Source organism: Lepus europaeus, chromosome 3 (genome assembly GCF_033115175.1).
Source record: "Lepus europaeus isolate LE1 chromosome 3, mLepTim1.pri, whole genome shotgun sequence".
NCBI lineage: Eukaryota > Metazoa > Chordata > Mammalia > Lagomorpha > Leporidae > Lepus > Lepus europaeus.
The window spans coordinates 142,544,874-142,564,825 of record NC_084829.1 but is presented as its reverse complement, the minus strand read 5'-3'; the positions used below and the strand labels follow the sequence as shown (position 1 = coordinate 142,564,825).

The window sequence follows — 19,952 nt, the reverse complement described above, 5'->3', positions numbered from 1 at the left end:
CCCTTTGTCATCACTTTCATTCCTAAATTAAGCCTTTAAACTTGAGGGATTTGAGCAACGCCCAAATCCTCCCAAACTTCTTGCCTGGGGCTCCTCCCGCTTAGAGGCGGGCAAAGATGGGTGGATGTAGGGACACAGGGTGGGAGAGCGAGGAATCAGCGCCTCTCCAGGTCCACATAATACAGTAGGAGCTGCGGGGCGAGCGAAGTGCCCAGGGTTCTACGTCGCCCCCAGCGATTCAGCGACGGCTGGTTGGACAGCTCCCGGGTCGCTTCCGCTCCTGCCAGCCCAGTCCTGGGCTGGGCAGGTGCTTCTGCGAACCCCAGAGGAACAGATCCTCGTTTTCCAAAGGACTGGTCTCTGCTAGCTGCAAGCTAGAACAAACTACCGAAGAAGAAACTGAGACGCGGCTGCCTTGCCGCTCCCCCCTTGCCGTTTTTAAACTCAGAGCTAGCAGGAGCCTAGGTATCCCCTGGAGAGTGGAGATTCTGAAAGTGAGCGCCGATGTCTTCCGGGGTCCTGTCCTGCTCGGGACGCGGCGCTGCAATAATTGCCCCGCGGTTGTAAACCTGCAGGGACCAGGGGGTAATCGCTTAACGCCAAGTCCGTGAGCTTTGCACTTTGCAGGGCATCAGAGTGCATGACAACTCTGGTGCACTTTTCCGGAGCAGAGACCATGCCCGCCACGTCTCTTCCTAGCCATTCCCAGAGCACCAGCGCGAATCAGAGCAGTCTGTTTCCCGAGGTGTGGGAAAGGGATTTCCTGCCTGCCCCCCACGGGTCCACCGCCGAGCTGGTGATCCGCGGCGTGATCCCGTCGCTCTACCTGTTCATCATCACGGTGGGTTTGCTCGGCAACGTCCTCCTGGTGAAGATCTTCATCAGCAACAGCGCCATGAGGAGCGTCCCCAACATCTTCATCTCCAACCTGGCGGCCGGTGACTTGCTGCTGCTGCTCACCTGCGTCCCGGTGGACGCCTCGCGCTACTTCTTTGACGAGTGGATGTTTGGCCAAGTGGGCTGCAGGCTGATCCCGGCCTTCCAGCTCACCTCCGTGGGCGTCTCTGTGTTCACTCTCACTGCCCTCAGCGCGGACAGGTGAGAGCCCAGGTAGCACGAGGTGGCCTAGAAAAGTGGTGGAGAGGGGAGGTTAGGGTGTGGGTGGGGAGAGGCTGGGGATGGAGAGGAACAGAGAGTATCCAGGAGGTAGAGTCAATGGAGTAAGGGTGGACTGAGCTGTGAAGTTTGGTAACCAGTAGAGTACCTAAAAAGTAACCTATAGGAGGGAAACTGACGCTGTGAGATGAGATGATTTTTAACAGCCCTTGCTTGTCTGGACTGTGGAGGAGCAGTGTTTTTTTCTTTTTCTTTTTTCCCCTTCATACTGGTTGTTTAACTCTTAATGTAGGGTTAATCTTATGAGTATAAAGTTAACTTAAAATAGATCTTTGTAGAAAAAAAGAATGGGAATCGGAGTGGGAGGAGGAAGGTGGGAGCGTGGGTGGGAGGGAGGGTAGGATAGGAATTATCACTATGTCCTGAATCTATAGACGTGCAGTACATGAAATTTGTATACCTTAAATAAAAATTTTAAAAGAAATAATATAACTATTACTTTAAGAATACTTAAAATTGGATTAGTTTGAAAGTAGGTTTAAAATTGCATTTCCTGGACCTTCTTGTCTACCACCACTTTGGGAACTTTATTATGTACTTCATAGAAAAGCTATAGAATAAACATGAAAAAAATGCAACTATCTAGTGCATGTGTTCCTAAACCTTAGATGTGCATTTTCCTTATTCAGTAGGATAATAATCTGTTAAGTAATAATGTTTGCTTATGTTAGCTAAATGCTTAATTTTCTTTTTCTCTCAAATATGAGGAGACATCATTTACATTTATTAACTGAATTATATTACTTATTTGAAGCAAAAAATTATAATCATAAATGATCTTCACACAGTTCACATAGTTCACATGTCACATTCTTGTTTTATACTTGAAGTTAGGAAATACATATTTTTCACATATAGGTGCTAACTTTTAGTATCTTAAAACAATGCTGAAAAAATCCATCCTTCATATCAGATCTGCTTCCCACATATCTTAAGTGTGTGAAGTTTTCTATTTTCTACCTTGCAGATCAAAGAGTTTAAACCTTGTCATTTTCTAGGTGTGAATATTGAAGTCCAGGGCATGTAAGACTTCCTGGAAGAGCTGGGAGGAATATCTAGGCCTCCTAACTTGGGGTTCAATACTATCATTCCCCGATATCTATGCAGGAGGTAATGTCTGAGAGGTAGTAGGGCCGTATGTATAATTAGACATCATTACACAAAGCTGTGATCCAATTCCCTGGAGGAATGGGAGCCTGACTTAAACTATTTAGCTAAACAATTTGACAAAGATAATTAAACTGATGTTCACTCTCCTCTTTACTTTATATATTAAATGATTAATGAAAAAGGACTGCAGACATGAATTTCCTGTTATTCCCAATTTTATCTTACATTATTGTTGGATTGGAGTTAAGCATTTTTGAAGAAAAGAAAATAATTCTGTGAGGAGTTGAGAGCCATAATCATTTTGAGTTGAAAATTTCAATGTGTAGTTCATGTAATATATCTCCAAAAACATATCCCTGAAAAATTGGATGTTGTGTAAATTAAGCACCTCGTTTCATTTATATCACACTTATTCAATGATCTTTAAAGAAGTTTTTCTTTGAAAATCAAAATTAAAACTTGACTTTTTTACTTTAGCTGCCCTTATTTATGGCATCCATTTTAATTGGAAAGTTAAAAAAATCTACCTTATTATTCGGGCAAAACCTAAAGATCAGCTATGATAATAGTAAGATTCCCATCATTGTGCTTTCAGCTTTAGAATGCAACATCAGTAGCAAGAACTAGGTCTTGAGTTTATTTCACAACAGTTTTCTCAATCCTTTTTCATGGGGAACCCCCTATCAAGATCAGAGAAAAATGCTAAATCTCATATATTCCCTGGCCTTTTGGTTGTTACTGTTTCCTTCATATAGGATGTGTTTTGTGAGTATAGAATGAATATTTTAGTAATAATGATAAGGAAATGTAGTTTGACTCTTTCACTTGGGCCATGGACCACTCTTGCTTATCTTCAGTTTGTTCCCAAGGATTTAAAGCAGCTTAAAAATAAAAATACAGACAACATACAACAGAAATAAAAAGAAAACTAGAGGTAGGAAGTTGAAAAATAAAAGATGACTGACACTGTTGCCAAAAGTGAGTCATAAGTTTTTCTAAAAGCTTTCTAGTTGCCAGTCCAAAGAGAAAAATCAGCTTTTCATAATAAGTGCTCAGTTGCTATTTCTACATAACCATAGAGGCAGGATGAATTGTTAATACCTACACTTGATTTTATTGACTTTAATTTGAAATTACATGATTTATTGTTAACTAAAAGTCATTATACTTCAGTGCAATAAATTAAATATCACTTATTCATTGACCTCAAACTTCTGTTGCTCATTTCTTTTGTCTGTCTCTTTAGAAGGAAGGATCATTTTATACTGAATTAGGGAGACACTATAGAATTCTGACAATATCCATATTATTGTTAGAATTTATGTGTTTTATAGTTGCTGATAATTTGTCTGTCTTAACCTGAGACCTGCGGAATACACTGTAAGGAGGCAGCACAGCAGGCGGAGTATTTATGACACCTGGGTGCTGACCTTGCACTATGTCCAAATATCTTATTTGGAGACAAAAAAAAAAAAAAGAACAACAAACAGCAAAAAACACGTTTGTAAAGCAGTATTTTTCTTATTTGCAAAATAAGAATAATGTTGTTAATGGGATGGGATATACTGTGAAGGACATGCATCTGATTTTTCAAATATCTGACTTCTGTTAGCTTCCAGATGCTCTCCAAGCTGCTGCTGAACAGGTACCCATTGCAATGGACAACCTTGCAGGAACCCTGTGGGGAAGATGCTGGAGGTTGTACTTGGTTCTCTTGAAAGGGGGTTTCAACACCTGGTTTATGCTTGGAGTCACCTGAAAATCTTAGTGAAATGCAGAATCTCATACTTCCCGTCTTAGAGACCCTACATGAATAAGTGTGGGGAGAAAAATCCTAGCAATCTTTCTTTTTCACAAATTTTCTGGGTGATTTTGAAGATTGACACATTCTGGGCAGCACTAGGGTAGACTCTGTCTTCATTTCTCTGCACCATTTCTGCTTCAGAGCAGTATCTAATAACTCCAAACCCATTCATCCACAATTGCTCTTAATAAGTGATCTCCTTGTTGCTCAGGCCACCTTTTCATTAATAGTTCAACAACCATTTAATGAGAAGCTACTATGGATCAGGCATGGTGTTATGCATGAGGCATACATCAATGAGCAAGACTTTCCTGTTGTCATATAGTTCACACTTAGACTCTTTGTTGTGGGCCTATTCCCTGCTTGAAGAAAGAAATAAATGCTTATAAGAAAAATAAACTACAGTAGTGTAACTAGAAAGATTTGTCCTCTGGTGCTTTTTTGCTTTTTGTCCATCATTGGTTAGTGCGTAACATATTCTTTGACAAGTGAAAGCTATGCTTTAGTAATGATAACAACACTTTGGTAATCTCTTATTTTTCACCCATGATTTCTGGTTTTGTAGATTTTACAATGCTGCACTTTTGTTAAATGTATATGATTTAGGAGCTATCCTGGGGCTCTGTCCTCTCTTTCTCACAGGAGGTGGTTTAGGATGATCCCTGTTGAAAAGACCTGCCCTGACCGGCACCGTGGCTCACTAGGGTAATCCTCCGCCTGCGGCGCTGGTACTCTGGGTTCTAGTCCTGGTTGAGGTGCCGGATTTTGTCCCTGTTGCTCCTCTTCCAGTCCAGCTCTCTGCTGTGGCCTGGGAGTGCAGTGGAGGATGGCCCAAGTGCTTGGGTCCTGCACCTGCATGGGGGACCAGGAGGAAACACCTGGCTCCTGGCTTCGGATTGGTGCAGTGCGCCAGCTGTAGCTGTGATTTGGGAGGTGAACCAACAGAAGGAAGACCTTTCTCTCTGTCTCTCTCTCTCTCTCACTGTCTAACTCTGCCTCTAAAAAAAAAAAAAAAAAAAAAAAAGACCTGCCCTATCCTGCCCTGCACTCCCACCGTGTTGCTTTCCCTAAACCAGGAAGGCTCTTTCTGGGCTAGAAATCTTATTGTAATGGGAGTTTTATGATTTTAATTTCTATTTCAAGTTTCTGAACATCCTTTATGATCATAGTGCCTGATATAACCTGGATGCTTATACATCCTCAGAATTCATAAGTTGGAACCCTAACCCTAAAGGTGATGGTATTAAGAGGTGGAGCCTTTGGAAATGATTAGGTCATGAGAGAGGGGTCCTCATAGATGAGATAAAAGTCTTTATAAAAGAGACTGAGAGACCTTTGTCCCTTCCACCAAATGAGGAAGTAGTGACAAGGCATTGTCTTTGTGCCAGTAAGGAGACGCTCACCAAACACTGACTCTGCCAGTACCTTGATCTTGGACTGCCAAGTTTCCAGGACTGTGATCACTAAGTTTGTGTTGTTTGTGAGTCACCTGGTCTGTGATGTTTTATTACAGCAGCCCCAATTTGCTGAGACAGAGCCTCTCCAATAGTATGTGTTCAGATACTGAGTAGAGAAGTGACTAGCTTTTGAGTTTCTTGATAAACTAAAAAGAGGGCACAATCTATTTGTAGTAATCGCTTCTCTTCACTCTTATCCACATAAAAATAATTTAGTAGTTTTTGGTACTTTGCTATTAAATATGAATTGTCAATCAATATTAACTTTTGGGAAGACATACAAGGCCAAAGGCACTACACAAACAAAACCCTGAACCATGCCAACAAGAGATGATTCAATTTTTTCTGTATTAATTTCATAAGAAATATGACAAGACTATAAACATATAATAGGAATGGTATACTATGAAAAATGAAAGCTTTAAAAACAAGAAAGAATTTTAAGAAAAAGAAAACATGGTAGCAGAAATAAAACATTCAGAAAAAGAGATGGACGCTAAAGCAACAGAACATATTAGAAGGTAAACCAAGAAAGAGGTGGAGATATGCTTCATAGATATGAAAAATACTAAGAAAAAAAGACACATTGGGGCAGGCGCTGTGGCACAGCAGGTTAAAGCCCTGGACTGAAGTGCCGGCATGCTATATGGGTGCCGGTTCATGTCCTGGCTGAGGCTTTTTGCTGTTATTCTTCCTTAATTTCTATGCATTTCATGTTTCACATGGGGTGTTCTACTTTGTGAACTCTCCTTCCCCTGGAGGGGCTGGAAATGTCACCAGCAACAAGATGAGAAGGGGAGAGAGAAAAAGGAGAGGAAGGGAGAGAGAGAGAGGGAGAGAGAGAAAGAGAGAGAGAGAGAGAAAGAGAGAACACAGGATATTGTTTGACTTGTTATTCTTTTAGTCTTCATATTTATAGACAAAAATTATCAGTCTAGATTTTTCTCTAAAACTTATTAATGTCCTTAGGAAAAACAGTGGCAGGTCTCAGACTCAAAAGCTATAGAAGATTATCAAATTAAAACATAATATTATTTTGTGGATATTTTATATTTTATGGCTATTGTGCAATTATAAAAATTACAGTAACAATAACTTTTTGAAAATAAAATGCTTAAAATATTAGATAATTAATGATATTCAGTGAAAGATGATAGTATGTGTAACTTTAGAAAGTACTTGTGAAAGAGTTAAGCAAATGATCACAATTTGAGAGATGTCATTTTAAATTATTTACTTCTATCTTCCTGTCTTCTATGCAGTGAAATTACTTGCTTGTACACAGACATGGGGACCTTAGGACAACCAGGGACTAACGGGGTATTAATGCTTCTGCCATCAAGTAAGATGTCCACCCTCCCCCCCCCCCCCCTTCACAGAGTAACTTGAGACCTATTTGCTTTCCCAGGTACAGAGCCATTGTAAACCCTATGGACATGCAGACATCAGGGGCGCTGCTGTGGACCTGTGTGAAAGTCGTGGGCATCTGGGTGGTCTCTGTGTTGTTGGCAGTACCTGAAGCTGTGTTTTCGGAAGTGGTGCGCATCAGTAGCTTGGATAACAGCAGTTTCACAGCGTGTATACCCTACCCTCAGACAGACGAATTACATCCAAAGATTCATTCAGTGCTCATTTTCTTGGTCTATTTTCTCATACCACTTACTATTATTAGTGTTTATTATTATCACATTGCAAAGACCTTAATTAAAAGCGCACATAATCTTCCTGGAGAATACAATGAACATACCAAAAAGCAGGTAAGGTTAATAGGTATGTGTGCTGGGTGTGTATGGGTCAATGTTCTGTTTCATGGGCTCTCAATACTGGATTTGATTAGAAAAGATGCACCTGCACTACACTAGCCTTAACTAGAAGTGTTTTGGGGGATCTCTAGTATATGGTTATGCTATAGCCCTTCAAAGCCCCAACTGGGTTTGTGACAAGACTAGGAATCTCATCATTAGAAATTAATGCCTTTGAAGGCCTCTCTTTATGTGCAAAAGTTTATGCAAAGGACATAGTAAGCCAAAACAATTTAACCTAGTAAGTATATATTTCTGTCATTAGGCCACTAAAGAATTTGTAAGAAGCATGTATCAGGAAAGGACTGTGTGACACTGACACTGGAACCTGGGAATGAGACTTGGGTTGGATGCCAGAGTGAGAGGGTCTGGAAAAAGTGAGAACAGTAGAAAGAGAATGAGTATGATCCAGAGATTATTTATAAATTTAATATCATTATTCAAAGTGCTTGGGACCAGAAGAATTTTAAACTTACTGATTTTTCAGATTTGAGAATATTTGCACAGACTTTACCTTATTCTGAAAATCTGAAAATTCAAAATGGTTTTGGATTTTGGGACATTTTGGGATCTGGGACATTTGGGATTCTCAAATTTTACTAACATAAAAATACAGCATACACTGCATATCGTTTTTGTTCCCTAAAAATATGCAGTAATGATTTCAGGTGAAAACTCATTGTGTTAATCCACAAACAGATAGAAATAATGTTCTTGTGGGAAGTTTCTGGTTATACGTTTGTGTACACCTAGAGCAGAACTCTAAAATTTTCTGTAGGTACAGGGAGGTCATGGGTGCCTGTTCTCAATTTGATGGCAAACAAATGGAATCTCAGACTATTAATATTTGCTGAAACATAGATGGGGTAATTGGTGGGGGCCGTGTGTACTTTAGCAACAGTAGAAGTGGGTAAATGTTTCTTGCATGGAAAATAACCTTTTGAATGGCCATGGACATCGAAGATCAACATCTGCTTTAAATACTTAAAAATTAATCAGCTATTGAAAGTATTGATAGATAAATTAGTAGATTTATTATTTAAATATCTGATGCCCCTGAAACAAAATATCCAGGCCCTGGGCTCACTGTGCTTTTTGCTGTACATAAACATTTCTTTTATTTGGGGTCTTTTGATTCAATTTGTATCTCAATTTTGGGAATGCAAGTTTTGGCTTTTGATATCTAAGGTCGAGTTTCTCTCATGCACACAAAATGCACACACAAATGGCCTTGGTTCTCTTTGTTTTGGTGAGTCTCCCTACTGGGCCAGTGGGTCTTAATATTTGCCAAGAGGTAATCTCAGTGTCAACAGCCTGCCTATGCACCAGAGTCTCCATGTGCAGACTGCTGTGAAAGTCTTGCATCCATGCTCCACTGTTTAGAGAGGACACTACTTAGAAATAAACAGTTCACATTTGACCTCCTTAGAACTTCCAAGATGGCACTGGAATACATCTGTGGTACCATGTGACAGTACTTCACGAAGGTCATGGAAAATGCACCAAAATTAAACCCTTTTAATTCTAGTTTTTCATGAACTTTCTGAAGTGTTCTCTCATTTGTGTCTTGAATTGGACTCCTCTTTATTTGCACCTTCTTTTGCTTCCTCATCACCAATCTCTGTTACTCATCGACATCAGCTTTGTTCCAATGCTAAACTTTTCATTGGTTTCTGGAAATTCTAATTGATGGACAAGAGTATTAGATGAGAAAATATCATGATGCCTACCATTAGTGTTTTTTGGTGAATTATGACTTAATGTTTTCATTTGTCTATTTAAATATTTAAACAAGTTAGACAAGCATGAATTAAACCTTGGACTGTGGATGTTAGGTAATTATTTTTAATTTAAAATGCTATATCCAGTATTTGAATTTTTCCTATTTATCACATTTATGAAAACCTTCTTATAAAAAAGTAAACACAGTGCCACATTTTATTATACAGGAAAATGTATTTTTATTTGTAAGGGTGACCTAAGATAGTAATGTTTGTTTGATTTACACTTATATCAGGTGCTTTCACTTGAATCAAGAGTTTAAATCTCAAATTCTTTTTTTATGAAGTAGGAATTAAAAATGTCAGGCTGTTTCAATAAATCTATTTTCCTTATTTAAAATATCTCTCACATGAGAGTGCCTGGGTTTGACTCTTGGCTCCAGCTCCTGATTCCAGATTCTCATCAATGCGGATCCTTGGAGGCAGCAGTGAAGATTCAAGTATTTGTGTTCTGCCACGCATATGGAAGATCTGGATTGCGTTCCAAATTCTAGGCCTCAGCCCCAGTCCAGACTCAGCTGTTGTGGGCATTTGGGGAATGAACCAGTAAATGGGAGATGTTTTTCTCTATCTCTCTTGTTCTGCCTCTCAAATAAAGCCAAAAATAATAAAAAGTGTAAAGTACCCCGAGTTTTGAAAAGTATCTCAGCTTGCATTTCTTCCACCCTATTAATTTAATGGATTTAATACAAATAGAAATGAGTTATTTTAATATCAACACAAAGAGACTAAGCAAAAGGAAAATAGCTCAAAATAAGTTAATTTTTGAAGATTACAGTTTTCACATGAATACATAGCCATTTATGAATAATTTATCTTCTAATATTGTATAAGCTAAAGTATATTGTTAAATGAAAATAGCATAGTGATCAAAATGGGTATTTCAAACTATTAACATCATCATTTTGAGACAGAAAATAAATAATTCATATATTTCAGATATATTGTTTATGCTATGACTTTTACTCCTTTTGTGACATTATAAGTTTAAATGTGGCTGGGTCCATTTTCATTTTAACCAATGGGACTATTTCCTTATATTGCAGATGGAAACACGGAAACGCCTGGCTAAGATTGTGCTGGTCTTTGTGGGATGCTTTGCCTTCTGTTGGTTCCCAAATCATATCCTCTACATGTATAGGTCTTTCAACTATAAGGAGATTGACCCATCTCTAGGACACATGATTGTCACCTTGGTTGCCAGGGTTCTGAGTTTTTGCAATTCTTGTGTCAATCCATTTGCTCTTTATCTACTCAGTGAAAGCTTCAGGAAGCATTTCAATAGCCAGCTCTGTTGTGGGAGGAAGTCCTTTCCAGAAAGATCAACCAGCTACCTACTCAGCTCTTCCGCAGTGCGAATGACATCCCTGAAAAGCAATACTAAGAACATGGTGACCAATTCTGTCTTACCAAATGGAAACAGCATGAAGCAGGAAATGGCGTTGTGATTTTGGCCATTCAACTCAACTATCTGGAAAGAATTTACTGACTTTTCTATTCCTATTGAGCAGAACAGAACCAAATAATTTGACCCTTCTTACACTGCTAATTCATTAAACATTTCTCGATTGACTCAGGAAAGGCAAGACAAACATTTTTCTCAGAACAGGACTGTACATTATACATGGAGCAGGTATTGTGTTGCAGCAGGTTAAACCAACCCTTCCAATGCTTGAATCCCATGTAGGTGTACTGGTTGGAAACCTGGCCACTTCACTTCCTATCCAGTTCCTGCTATGTACCCTGGACAGCAGCAGATGATGGCTCAAATGCTTAGTCCCCTGACACCCATGTGGAGGACTGAGGAAGTTTTGAGTTCCTGGCTTCGAATCCTGGCTTTTTTGGGCATTTGGGGAGTAAGTCAGTGAAGAGAAGAACTCTCTGTCTCTGTCTCTCTCTTTCTCTCTTTTGAAAATAAATATGTAAACATTAAATTACATTATGCATGCATACTTATAACATTGAAACTGTTCAAAAAGAAATTTGATATATGTATCAATATTAATATGCAATATTAATATATGCATATTAATTTTAAACTAGTTCTGTCTTGAAGCATAAAATAAATTCCTATTTTAACTCATTGATTCAATGAAGATTATATTCAGATTATTATTATTCGAAATGCAAGTCATATTTTGATGGTGAATTTTATTCATAACTAGCTCATACACACACACACACACATATATTATATATATATTATATAAATCTCCATTTGATGAAAATAGCAGAAAATCCAAACGGCAGAGTTAATCATAAGTCAATAATATTCATTGTGGTTCTTTGTGTGATTAATCATACTTTAGAGAAATAGTTCATATCTGCTATTTATAGGTATGTGATTAAAAAGTATGATGGAATTTGTATTATGAATTGTAAAATAGGTATATAAATATGGTTTACATCATGAATATACAATAAGTACGTGTTCCAAACTGCAAAACCGTGACTCAGATATTTGCATAGCTGTTTTTGTGTACATGTCTAAATCTTTGAATACTTAGATGATTCTGCACAGATGTGATAAGACTTGGGTAATTCTGGTGAGCTCAACCATTTACTCATTTTTTCTTTTAATAGCCAACTGACAAGTGTATGAGGTTTCACTGAGGCAATTTTCTCTACATGGTATCACATTTTTCTCTGAATAAATGTCTAGAATTTTTTTCAGCACAAGGCAAACATGATCTCGATTAAATCCTAAAAGATAATTCCTTCTTAAACATGTATCAATACTTGTAATTCTTATACTTAAGTCAATCTCTTTCATACTCTTTCCTTTTCTAAATCTCCTAGGACGACTTAATATATTGTTAGTCTGTAAACTCTACTCACTCATAATCAATTGTATGTAGCAATAGGTAAAATAAACACAAGAAAGTTGCCTGTGATACATTAAGGATAATAAGGATAATAATTTTTGTGTGTATTATACACATAGTGCTAAAGATTTACATGCATTATCTAATTTAATCATCAGCATTACCACTCAGGTGAACAAGACACGAATTCAATCTTGATGAGTACTAAGTTATACAGTTTGGGGAGTGTCTTTATCCACAAGAATACACAAGTTTGTGAATTTTATAAAACACCTAGTAACCTACCCATACTGTGAGAGCTCTGAACTTAGACTTCATTAAGTTCATGATAAATGTACCTCTGAGCAGGTCATGCTATTATATTTTTTTATAGATTAGAAAATTGAGATTCAGAGATATTAAATAACTTTAAGATAGTCATGTGAAAAATGTGGATTATAAACTAGCTACAACCATAGTATGTGTGCTCTATCAAAACTCAGATGTGAATTTCTTCTACTTGAATAATTTGTCATAACCTTTAGAAAAGCAATAGATTCACTCATTAAAAATACCTTATGTAGCATACATAAATTTTTGTGCTATGATTTTATAATTCTCTTAAGGTCTACCCATTGAAATCTAAGAAGTAATAAAAAAATCTGGTTGGTGGAGAGTCTCCTTGCTGATATAAAGATGTTTGTATTTTTCATGTCTAAATGAAGGTGTATTAATATATATGAAAAATTATAAGATTTGTGCACACATTTGTTGCAAGATTAATTTAATTTCATATATATACATATATCTTACATATATATGTATATTAAAATAGATGAATATGTATCTTGTAAGATATATGTATCTGAAATTACGAGTATATATGTAAATATGAAATTAAATAGGAGTATGTAGATCTTATCTGTGAATCCCCAATTTTAAGAGACTTATTATTATGTAGCCTGATATCTGATTTGTTTTTCAAGAATGACACATGTATATCCATAAAATATTTTTCAAAATTTTTACTCACTTTTTTTTTTTTTTTTTGGACAGGCAGAGTGGACAATGAGAGAGAGAGACAGAGAGAAAGGTCTTCCTTTTCCATTGGTTCACCCCACAATGGCCACTGCAGCCGGTGTGCTGTGGCCGGCGCACCGCGCTGATCCAAAGCCAGGAGCCAGGTGCTTCTCCTGGTCTCCCATGTGGGCACAGGGCCCAAGGACTTGGGCCATCCTCCACTGCACTCCCGGGCCACAGCAGAGAGCTGGACTGGAAGAGGAGCAACCGGGACAGAATCCGGTGCCCAGACCAGGACTAGAACCCGGGGTGCCGGCGCTGCAGGCGGAGGATTAGCCTAGTGAGCTGCAGCGCTGACCTTACAATTTTAATAAAAATATCTCCATACTGCACCTAGTGCAATAGCAATGGCATCACAAAATTCAGTTTTCCTTTTTATGAAGTTTATTTATTTATTTAGAAGATACTGAGAGAGAGGTTTACTTCCCAAATGCCTGCAATAGCTGGAGCTTGGCTAGGCCAAAGCCAGGGGCCTGGAACTCCATTTGGGTCTCCCAAGTCATTGGCCATCTTCTGCTTCCTCCCAAGTGCATTAATGGGAAGCTGGATAGAAAGTGGAAGCAGACAGAGAGCAGGCACTCTTGATACAGGATGCAGATGTCCTAAGCAGCAGTGGCTTAATTCACTATATCAGAATGCCTGCCCACCTAAAGAAAATATATCTGAATGTATGATTTTTATCAATATTTCAAACTTTTGGATTCACTTAAAATATTTTCTTTTTCAATATTGATGTTGAAAGTCAGAATTTCTCTCAATATTCACCCCTATTTCTTGGAGACTTAGTCAATACTTATAGTTCTGTTCACAAGTTGAACAGGTTCAGGATTATCTGTGAAGACTATTTTTTCATTTGGCTATTGCATTTACAACTGAGTTACAATCCTAATTCAATCAATAGCTGTTATGATTTCTCACTTTGAAGAAATTCTGTGAGTGGTGCTATTTTTTCAAATATTCTTTCTTTAAAACACATACCTGAGTGTTACTACAGTAGTATATATGGACTTGAAGTGTTCATGGAAATTGTGAGTTATCTTTAATTCTACTTCTTTAAGAGTTCTTTGAAGCCTCCTCTAATAATAAAATTAAAGCAAGTACTTAATATCTGTTCTTGTTGTATACTTCCTAAGTCAACACTTCATGCTTTACATACACATACTTACAATCATGCATATATGAGATTGGGTTTGTATTAAAGTTAGAGTTTAAAATTCAGCATGTGTTACATTTTATGTTTTTAGTTTATATGCACTTATTTTATGTACTGAGCTTTAGAAATGTTAATGCAAGTGCTCTCTTAGATTCAATGTATAAGTGAATGAAATTATACAAACTCAGTAGGCACTGCACTTCAGATTCTCAATTTTGACCTTTTCTTGGCTGGTGGTATATGGTATGATATTCTCTTGTGTTGCTGGATGGTGGCAGTGAGCTGCAGCTTCTGCTCAACAAATAACATTGTACAGTGCACTGTATTTAATAAATTATATGATATAGTTCATACTCTTAGAAATTAGGCTTCGTGTATAAATGACTTTGGCCAACTATAGGCTAGTGAAAGTGTTTTGAGTACATTTAAGGTAGGCTAGGTTAGGCTATGATGTTTAAGAGGTTAGAGGTGTGAAATGCAATTTTGACTTGTACTATTTTCAATTTATGTGATTATTGTGATATAACCACGTTTTTGAGGAACATCTATATTTGTTTATGAGGATTTGAAGATTTCACTGTTTTTGTTAGGATTTGAATGTGTCTCCCCAAATTCATCTTAGAAATTTCATTCACAGTGGAGCAGTATTGAGAGATAAGCACTTTAAAAGGTATTTATTTTATGAGCTTTTGACTTCACACATGGATTCATGCCTTGATTATGAGAGTGGATGCCATATGGTGTAACTACTCAGCTAGTTAAATTCTAGGTGAGCTGGAATGCTTGCAGCCCTGCAGTGCAATATTTTTCTTGTTACTATTGGCCTGATATGCCCACATTTCCAGGATGCACTTGTTTCTTCTGGGATCAGGTTGCGTTCTAAGACTCCACTTCATTTCTATATCAGAAAAGGTGTCACCCTCTACTGAGGCTGGGTACTGGAAAGAGGTCTCTTTTCAGCAAGGACCATATTTGGAAATATTGCTTTTTTTGCACTCCTCTCTTTTCATCGGCAACCCTCTGGCCTACTCATTATGGGTGTTTCTCTGCATGGAGTGACCCACAATAACTCATTAATGTATATTTATTCCCTTACAGTCAAATAAATCCAGTTCATACTTGTTTTATATAGATGTCTCCACTTTGAATTCTAGTCTCTATTGGAGTAAGGACCTGGAATGCAAATTAAGATAACCTGGCCTACACCAGATTCATTATCTTAGGTATGGCATCCTTATAAGGAGTGAGTTTGGCCCCACCCTTTGCGCTCTCAGATGCTTTCTCCCCATGTGATGTGATGCCTTCCTCCATGTTATCCAGCAGCTGTGTCACCTCAGCCTGTACTTCCCAGCCTCCAGACTGTGAGTCAAATAAATTTCTGTTGTTTATAAATTACTAAATATTTTCTTATAACACCATAAAGCAGACTAATAATTCTTGTTACCAAATAACAATGTCAAAGAAATTAACTGCAGATTGAGTGTTGTGGTATTAAGATCCTGCTTGGCATGCCCGCATCCTGTGTGACAGTGCCTGGGATTGAGTCTTGGCTCCACTTCTGCCTCTGCTTCCAATCATGTTCCTGCTAATGTGCACTCTTGGAGGCAGTCACACAGTGGGAGAACCATATGGAGTCCCAGGCTCCTGGCTTTGGCTAGTACCAGTCTTAGTTGTTGCAGGCATTTGGGGGAATGAACCAGTGGATGGAAGCTTGCTCTCTCTCAATCTCTCTCGTTTCTCTCTCTTTCAAGTAGATGAAAATAAATAAAAATAGAAATAAAACATAAATGTATTCATAAAATCATACCATAGAAGTAAACCAATAGAATGATATGTATTAGAAGGAGAATGAAAACATTGAATTTCAAGTCTTAAAAAAATGCATGGATAGAAACATATTTTAAGAGCTAATCAATGACTGATTTACATAATCCCATTTAGTGGTATCTTCAAGGAAATATTTCTGAAAAAAATGTACCTAAGGTGGTAATATCTAACATAACAGAAATTTTATCAAATTATTATTTTAATGCAGATGTAAAATATGTACTTTTATATGAATCTCTTTTTAAATCAGGAGTTGTTCAAAAGAAACACAAGAAAATCCCTGGAATGACTGGGATCAGAGACTGTCCCCTTCAATTGTATTATTTGGAAAATTGGTTAATGATACCATAAGGGTTAAATCAGATAGTGCTTTACATGTGCTTATACAGAGCCTGCCATAATAATATTGAGGGAAAGTAGCTTGTATCACCATATTTTAAGGTTCTTTTTCCACTTCCAATCTAGCTCTCTGCTATGGCCTGGGAAAGTAGTAGAAGATGGTCCAAGTCCTTGAGCCCCTGCACACACATGAGAGACCAGGAGGAAGCTCTTGACTCCTGGGTTTGGATTGGTGAAGCTCCAGCAATGGCGGCCAATTGGGGAGTGAACCAGCAGATGGAAGATCTCTCTTTCTGCCTCTCCTACTCTCTCTGTGTAACTCTGACTTTCAAATAAATAAATAAATCTAAAAAAAAACCAAAAACACAAATGTAATTTCTCCATTTACTAATATTTTGTTACTGGCTTCATTGCTCACTAGGAAATAGTTCCACTAAGTTTCTGAAAAATGAAGTGCTTCATCAACTAGGCATCTCTTTGAATAAGCATATGTATTTCAACCTCAAATAAAATAACATATTGCATATTTTCCTTAGACTATTTCAAAACAAGGGTGAAAAGTGTGAGGATATATGGTCAGCTTTGGTGTAGACATTTTGGTAAAGTTTTAAAAGAAGTGTGCTACAGAATGTCTGATTCTAACTATATCCTTAGTGAGTATTAGAGGAAACATAACTTATAAGTTGTGGTTACAGTATTTTATACCACCTCATTTTCTAAATTGTTTTACCAAGTTTTACAAGTGCTCTATTTTTTCCATATGTTGTGTCTTAACACAATTCAAAACAGGAAATTTTCTTACATGTGGAGCCAAGTCTTAATCTGAAGCAGGCAGTTTGTGTTTGAAGTGGTACACAATAAAACTTAAACACAATTTCATTTCTGGGAACTATTCTTTTGGGCAATAAACAGATTATAATTATTCATTATTTCTCCTAGTCGAAGAATAATATAAATATAACATCCTTAGTAACATAAGAAATATTTTACAAAATATTTATTGATACTCAACAGGATTATTTGAAGTGTAAAACCTGTAACAAAAGTGGAAGTTTTTCAGTGAACTCTGAAAATCAATAATTAGATTGTCCAAATGGCTGTTTTTATATATTGAGGAGATTTAATTGGGAAACATGAGTCTATTCTGAGAACTACTAATTTTCTGTTGAATGTTAGAAATCTATTTACTTCTGGTATGTGGTATTCTTCATACCTCCTAGTATAAGTCAGTATGATCTGTCTTTTACTATTTTGTGCATATTTTATTTATACGATTACAAGAATGAAAGAAGACTCCTTTCTTTTCTTTCTCAGGACATGAATTTATAAGAGTGAAGAAGATGGAAAAAAAATCACAAATCTTTTTAATGTGATCCTGTCATTTCCATTAGATTTATATTCAGGAGTTTATGGTTTTCAGTGGGTGAAGTTTCTCCAATGAAGTGATGATCGACAGTTACGTGGCATCTATCAGGGGTGAAGAATGTCCAGCCTGTGAGCCATAAAAGCCCTGGGGAATCATGTGATCTGGCCCTGCCAAGGCAATCACAGGCAGGACTCAAAATTCAACAAATCTATAGCAGGCTAGCTTTTTTAAAAAATTTTTTTATTGGGGCCGATGCTGTGGCGCAGAGGGTTAACACTCTGGCCTGAAGCGCCGGCACCCCATATGGGTGCCGGTTCAAGACCTGGCTGCTCTACTTCTGATCCAGCTCTCTGCTATGGCCTGGGAAAGCAGTAGAAGATGGCCCAAGTCCTTGGGTTCCTGAACCCACATGGGAGACCCGGAAGAAGCTCCTGGCTCCTGGTTTCGGATCCGCACAGCTCCGGCTGTTGTGGTTATTTGGGGAATGAACCATTGGATGGAAGACCTCTCTCTCTCTCTGCCTCTCCTCTCTCTGTGTGTAATTCTGACTTTCAAATAAATAAATAAATCTTTTAAAAAGGTTTTTTTGTTAATATAAAAAGAACAATTATATGTATTCCTTAGTTATAATTCCACGAAGGCAACCACACTTCCCTCACTCCCCTGCTGGCCCTGATCCCCCTCCCTCCCTCCTTCCTCTTCATCAGTTTTTGCAAAGACATGCTTTTCATCCATACTATATTCACAGGGTTAATTCACCACTAATCATAACATCCAACAAGAAAAAGTAGGAAGACCACAGTTCCATAGGAGTATATATACAAGCTAAAAATGACAATCATATCCTAAAGTGACCATTTCATTCCTATACTTTATTTACATTCTATATTAACTGTTACATATCAAAGAAAACATTTGATATTTGTCAAAAAGAAAATACAGTGGAAAGCCTCAACAACAGACTTGGTGAGACCAAAGAAAGACTATCTTAGCTTGAAGACAAATCCTTTGAAATACTTCAGTCAGACAAAAAAAAAAAAAAAAAAAAAAAAAAAAAAAAGAGAGAGAGAGAGAGAGAGAGAGAGAGAGAGAAATTAGAAAAAAGCTTAGAAAAAACCTGAAAATAGTGTTTGAGATTTATGGGATACTATCAAATGATCAAGCATACATGTCTTAGAAGTTATTGAAGGCATGGGAAGAGAATGGATTAGAAGGCCTAGTTAGTGAAATAGCAGAAAATTACCCTAATTTGGTGAAAGAAAAGCACATCCAAGTACAGGAAGCACATACAACTTCTAATAGACATGATCAGAAAAGATCTTCACCATGATACATCATAGTCAAATTTCAACAGTAAAACATAACTAAAAAATTCTAAAAATGTGCATGAGAGAAACACCAGATTATCTTCAGAGGATCTCCAATTAGACTCATGGCTGATTCATCAGATTCCCTACAAGCTAGGAGAGAATGGAGAGACATAGCCCAAGTCCTAAAAGAGTCAACCCAGAATACTGTACCCAGCAAAGCTCTCATTTATCAAGGAAGTGAAACTTAGACCTTCCAAAACAAACAGAAACTGAAAGATTTTGTCATCACTTACCCAACCTTCTAAATGATTCTTAAGGTTGTGACACACAGAAACAGAACAATAGTCATCATTATGAAAGAATGTGAAGGCAGAAAATCTCCTAGTAGAAGTACAAAGGAAATCCAAAGCAAACAATAAGAACATGTATAGAAAAATAGCAGGCTAACTTTTAAGTTGATATTTATATATGGCCTGTGAATGATGTTCTGAATGTCCAAATGGCCCTTGGTAGAAAAATGTTTCCTTGTCCTTGAGAGGCACTTAATTAAATTCAATTTAGTGTGTATTTCTAACTTACTTTGAAAGCAGAAATGTATTCAGCTAACTATTGACAGTGGTATTATGTCTGCTTATGTGCTTAATCAAACACATCTCTTGGAATTAATAAGAAACCTATAAATGTACATACTGGATTTCAGGTGTGCTTGAGCTGGCTGTTTTATTTTTGTATTCCTGCTTAAGCTCTAATAAATTGTCAAGATTGTCTAAAAATTAGAACTTGTTATTCCTATCTGGCAGTGTGCCATGAAGCATATTAATGAAATGTAACATTGTTTGAATATAATGACTTGGCATATCTCATGGAAAAGGGCAGGAGAATTTTTTATTAAAGAACTAATGCAAGAAATAGAAAACAAAGATAAATATTTGAACATTTTTGA

The 19,952-nt window shown here is 37.3% G+C and overlaps 1 protein-coding gene across 1 annotated transcript; it reads left to right on the top strand.

Annotated features, from left to right (window-relative positions):
* Positions 1–309: 309 nt before the first annotated feature.
* On the top strand, positions 310–10,734 carry NMBR (neuromedin B receptor). Its single transcript, XM_062187743.1, has 3 exons — positions 310–1,098; positions 6,956–7,304; positions 10,177–10,734. Exons 1-3 carry the CDS (start codon positions 641–643, stop codon positions 10,576–10,578), a joined length of 1,209 nt encoding a protein of 402 aa, XP_062043727.1. The 5' UTR covers positions 310–640; the 3' UTR covers positions 10,579–10,734.
* The last annotated feature ends 9,218 nt before the right edge of the window (positions 10,735–19,952 follow it).